This window comes from Macrobrachium nipponense, chromosome 9, assembly GCF_015104395.2.
Source record: "Macrobrachium nipponense isolate FS-2020 chromosome 9, ASM1510439v2, whole genome shotgun sequence".
Lineage (NCBI taxonomy): Eukaryota > Metazoa > Arthropoda > Malacostraca > Decapoda > Palaemonidae > Macrobrachium > Macrobrachium nipponense.
The window spans coordinates 95,795,356-95,801,543 of record NC_061110.1 but is presented as its reverse complement, the minus strand read 5'-3'; the positions used below and the strand labels follow the sequence as shown (position 1 = coordinate 95,801,543).

Sequence of the window (6,188 nt, the reverse complement as noted above, 5' to 3'; positions counted from 1 at the left end):
CCTTCGAGTATTCTCTGTCCCTTGATGAAGACTCTTATAATAGAAGATCACTGTCAAAGCGGACAAATAGTCGAATATCTAGATGTATTCTTGCAGATGTCTTCTTTCTGGTCATTCTGTTGGAATAATCTAGAAGACTGGCTTTGCAGAAAGAGGGAACTCTTCCTTCGAGTATGCTCTGTCCCTTGATGAAGACTCTTCTAATGGGAGATCTCTGTCAAAGTGGACAAATAGTTGGATATCTAGATCTATTCCTGCAGATCTCCCATTAGAAGAGTCTTCAACAAAGGACAGAGAATACTCGAAGGAAGAGTTCCCTCTTTCTGTAAAGCCGGTCTTCTAGATTATTCCAACAGAATGACCAGAAAGAAGCCATCTGCAAGAATACATCTATATATTCGACTATTTGTCCGCTTTGACAGAGATCTTCTATTAGAAGAGTCTTCATCAAGGGACAGAGCATACAAGAAGGAAGAGTTCCCTCTTCTGCAGAGCTGGTCTTCTAGATATTCCAACAGAATAACCATAAGGAAGCATTTGCAGGAATAGATAGATATCAGACTATTTCTCTGCTTTGACAGAGATCTCCCATTAGAAGAGTCTTCATCAAGAGACAGAGCATACTCGAAGGAAGAGTTCCTTCTTTCTGCAAAGCCGGTCTTCTAGATTATTCCAACAGAATGACAACAAGGCAGATATCTGCAGGAATAGATCTGGATATCCGACTATTTGTCCGCTTTGACAGGATTCTTCTATTATAAGAGTCTTCATCAAGGGACAGAGCATACTCGAAACAAGGAAGAGTTCACCTTTTCTTTCGCAAAAGCCAGGTTCTTTCTAGCATTTATTCCAAACAGAATGACCCAGAAGGAACGAAACATTCTGCACGAATAGATCTAGATATCCGACTATTTGTCCGTTTTGACAGAGATCTTCTATTAGAAGAGTCTTCATCAAGTGACAGAGCATACTCGATGGAAGAGTTCCCTCTTTCTGCAAAGCCGGTCTTCTAGATTATTCCAACAGAATGACCAGAAGGAAGACATCTGCAGGAATAGATCTAGATATCCGACTATTTGTCCGCTTTGACAGAGATCTCCCATTAGAAGAGTCTTCATCAAGGGACAGAGCATACTTGAAGGAAGAGTTCCCTCTTTCTGCAAAGCCGGTATTCTAGATTATTCCAACAGAATGACCAGAAGGAAGACATCTGCAAGAATACATCTAGATATCCGACTATTTGTCCGCTTTGACAGAGATCTCCCATTAGAAGAGTCTTCATCAAGGGACATAGCATACTCGAAGGAAGAGTTCCCTCTTTCTGCAAAGCCGGTCTTCTAGATTATTCCAACAGAATGACCAGAAGCAAGACATCTGCAAGAATACATCTAGATATCCGACTATTTGTCCGCTTTGACAGAGATCTCCCATTAGAAGAGTCTTCATCAAGGGACAGAGCATACTTGAAGGAAGAGTTCCCTCTTTCTGCAAAGCCGGTATTCTAGATTATTCCAACAGAATGACCAGAAGGAAGACATCTGCAAGAATACATCTAGATATCCGACTATTTGTCCGCTTTGACAGAGATCTCCCATTAGAAGAGTCTTCATCAAGGGACATAGCATACTCGAAAGAAGAGTTCCCTCTTTCTGCAAAGCCGGTCTTCTAGATTATTCCAACAGAATGACCAGAAAGAAGACATCTGCAAGAATACATCTATATATTCGACTATTTGTCCGCTTTGACAGAGATCTTCTATTAGAAGAGTCTTCATCAAGGGACAGAGCATACCCGAAGGAAGAGTTCCCTCTTTCTGCAGAGCTGGTCTTCTAGATTATTCCAACAGAATAACCATAAGGAAGACATTTGCAGGAATAGATCTAGATATCCGACTATTTGTCTGCTTTGACAGAGATCTCCCATTAGAAGAGTCTTCATCAAGAGACAGAGCATACTCGAAGGAAGAGTTCCTTCTTTCTGCAAAGCCGGTCTTCTAGATTATTCCAACAGAATGACCAGAAGCAAGACATCTGCAAGAATACATCTAGATATCCGACTATTTGTCCGCTTTGACAGAGATCTCCCATTAGAAGAGTCTTCATCAAGGGACATAGCATACTCGAAGGAAGAGTTCCCTCTTTCTGCAAAGCCGGTCTTCTAGATTATTCCAACAGAATGACCAGAAGCAAGACATCTGCAAGAATACATCTAGATATCCGACTATTTGTCCGCTTTGACAGAGATCTCCCATTAGAAGAGTCTTCATCAAGGGACAGAGCATACTTGAAGGAAGAGTTCCCTCTTTCTGCAAAGCCGGTATTCTAGATTATTCCAACAGAATGACCAGAAGCAAGACATCTGCAAGAATAGGTCTAAATATCCGACTATTTGTCCGCTTTGACAGAGATCTTCTATTAGAAGAGTCTTCATCAAGGGACAGAGCATACTCGAAGGAAGAGTTCCTTCTTTCTGCAGAGCCGGTCTTTTATATTATTCCTACAGAATAATCTTCTGCTATCCTTCTGGTATCCCTCTGGTATCCCTCTGGCGGCCCTTGTATCCCTCTTGTCCTCCTTGGCGGCGCCTTTGTATCCCTCTTGTCCTCCTTCTTCCAAGCAGCTGTTGGCTCTCATCTTGAGAGCTTGGCCTCCGTCCTCCATGCTGCTCTTGGCTCTCAAACTGAGAGCTCGGCCTCCTTCCTCCGACCAGCTATTGGTTTTCTCCGAGAGTATTGTTCCTCCACCTCACCATTGTTGTCAGTTATACGGTTTTTCATCCTATAATTTGTCATCTGGTCTTCCCACCTTCCTCCATAGCTGCCATTTGTTCCCCTTCTGTACAAGCCTAAGCGGCGTTCCTTCTCCCTCGTTCCCTTGGCTCCTCTTGAACTCAGACTTCTCCTGTTTCTCTGTAATGTGTTCATATTCCCTTAAAGGTGAACCCTTTACGCTTTGGTTGGAACCTTTCTTTGAGATCATGGATGGCTGGGAGACTTCTTTGCTCTTCCTTGCCGGGTCTTTCTTCCTCTTCAAGATCTCCCACAAGGCTTGCCGTCGCCTCTCCCTGGCTAATTTCCTTCTTTCTTCTCTTTCCTCGGCTTCTTGTATTATTCTAGATCTGAACTCTCTCCTTTTCATGGCTCCCTTTTCCTTCCTCTGAGCCTTCTTTTTCTCCTCTTCAAGCTGGAAGTCTTCCTTGAACTTCCTTTTCCAGTCTCGGTGTTTTCTCCTCAGGTCCTTCTCAACTTCTATAATAGGGAGGAGTTCCTTCTCTCTCCATTCTTTCTCAGCGTGCTTTTCAGCTTTAATTTCATTCCAAGCTCTAAATATTCGAGACTTTATTTGTCGCTCTCGTTCCTTCTGGTAAGCCTTCCTGCGGTCCTTCATCTCTTTTTTCTTCCGCTTTAAGTCCCTCGCTGCATTGCTGATCCAGTCTTCTTCAGGGTTCTTCTGTTGCATCCACTCCTCTTGTCGCTTTTCTGATTTTAATTTTTTCCTCATCCTTCTTTTGGCCTTTCGCTGCTCACGTTCCAGCTTGAGGATTCTAAACGCACGTTTGTCCCAACGTTTTTTATCTTTCCTAATAGCCTGTCTTTCCTCGAGGATTTTTTCCAGCTCCTCGACGATTTCATCGAGGTCCTCTTGAAAGTTTTCCTTCAAAACTTCGTCTTCCAGGACCTTAAGTATTTTTCCGAGAAGGATCTCCTCCATAGATGATGTCAATCCTTCCTGGTCTGTGCTCGGTGGTTCAAGCCATGTGTCTCTCTTCTTCTCCTGATTCTCATTTATGATATCTTCCCACATGAGAGTAAACTGTGCGATTCCTTTCCTCTGAGCTACCCTCCTTTTACGCCTCTGCTCCTTCAGTTCGGCAGAACGCAGTTTGACCAGGTGTACATTCATATCAGAGAGTAGCCTCAGTACCCACCTCTCTGGTTGCGAATGGCATTGCCAAACATGGACAATGCCCTCTATGTTACTGCATGAATATCCCGTGAAGAAGATGGTGGAGGACTCCAAGTCTTTGTTGTTGTCTCTCTTGAGCCAGTCCTTGAGACGATCCTGTTTGGATCTTTGTTCCACAAGGCTCTCCAGTCTTACATTCACCTCCTTTAGTCCATCCTCCAACTCAAGTTGGCGCCCCAGGCATACCTCGAGCTGCCTTCGCAGCTTCTTGTTCTCATTTCTCTGGTAACTCTGCTTCTCCTCGACGTGTTCGACATGCTCTTTCAGTTTGTTCAATTCCTCCACCATTCTTCTGAAGTCCTTCCTATTTGAGAGGGCGCCTTTATCCCGCCCACCATCTTCCTCCACCATTCTTCTCTTCGTGTCCTTCCCATTCGAGAGGGCGCCTTTATCCCGCCCACCATCTTCCTCCACCATTCTTTTCTTGGGGTCCTTCCTATTCGAGAGGGCACCTTTATCACGCCCACCATCTCCTGCTATTGCTTTCCATTTCCGGCCCAAACGGAAAAGCAAACTATATCCAGCCCAGAAGACGTCGGCCACAACAAGAACAACTTTCTGGCAGACCCCTTCCAGTGTAATCATATAATTCCGTGGAAATCCACGTCCGATGATATATTTAACAAGTAATTTTGGTAACATAATGAGTAGTTTTCTGTAGAGATCTTCTGCGTCTGCGCTCAGCTTATCCACAAGAAATGCCACCTGATCTCCGCTGCTGGGGAGTCCGAGCCCAGCCCGGATTCTTCCTCCAAAAGCCTACGAGGAAGGAAGCATTCATTCCTCGTTTGTTCCCTTCCTGCTGGAGACAGGCAGACGGTCTTTCAGGGCTGTGCTGAGATAGGCTTCGAGGACTGGAAAAGGGTAAAGGGCTTCAGGAATGCACTGGTGTGGACTCGGGAGACTGAAGAGTCCACAGAGCTCCACTGAAAGACTTTGATGATCGATGGCATTGGAACCTCTGAAAAGGACGAAATATAATATTTACGAAGATCAAAGATTTTCATCAATAGGTTTTTGATGGGGAAGTTTCGCCATTTTTAACTTAGGTTTTTTTTTTTTGCAATGGGTTAGCGAGTTTAAGTCTAGGGAATCAATGCCATAAATACACACACACAAAAACACATACACACATATATAGATATGAATATTTATCACATTGTGATTCATATACATCCATTTACCTACAAATGTCCTTTACTATCCAATTGGCTCTACCTCAGAACTATTCTGTTATAACATGTTAACCGAAGGGGAATTTTTTTAGTTAATAATAATTTCATCCTCTCGTGGATTCGAACCAGCGCACAGAGGAGAATTTAATAAGTGAGGTATAAATTGATACCGAGTCCGACCTTACAAATCACTGTCGAACTCAGGTATTTGTTATTAAATTCGATTTATATATATATATATATATATATATATATATATATATATATATATATATATATATATATATATTATATATATATATATAATATATATAATATATATTATATATATATATATATATATAGATATATAAATATATAAATACATATACTATATTTTATATATATATATATAGATAGATAGAATAGATAAATGATACATAGATACATAGATAGATATACAATATATATAAATATATTTATATATATATTTGTTATATATATATATAGTATTATATATAATACTAGATAAATATATATATTATATATATCCTATCTATATATTATTAATATAGACTAGACTTATATATATACTGATATATATATATAATATATTATATTATATAATTATCCTATTATCTATAATAATATTAATAGAGATAAGGAATAATTATATATATATCTATCTATATTATATAATTAAAAATAGATATAGATATATATATTATATCTATTATCTATATATATATATCTATATGACTATATATTATATATAGATATAGATCTATTATTATATATATATAGGATTATATCTATATTTATGTATCTATTATATATCGTATCTATTTATAATATATCTATGGATATATTATTTATGATATATATCCTATACTTATAATATATTATCATTTTACTAGATAGATAGATATATATAATAGAATAGATAGATCTCTATAAAAATAATAATATACATATATATATTATTATTATATATATATATAATCTATATAGATCTAGATATATATATATAGATTATAATATAGAGAGGAGAGATAGAGAGAGAGAGAGA

General features: G+C 39.3%; 1 protein-coding gene across 1 annotated transcript; it reads right to left on the bottom strand.

The window, feature by feature from the left end:
- Positions 1-2,777: 2,777 nt before the first annotated feature.
- On the bottom strand, positions 2,778-4,607 carry LOC135218151 (trichohyalin-like). Its single transcript, XM_064254300.1, has one exon. It carries the CDS (start codon positions 4,605-4,607, stop codon positions 2,778-2,780), a length of 1,830 nt encoding a protein of 609 aa, XP_064110370.1.
- Positions 4,608-6,188: the final 1,581 nt, after the last annotated feature.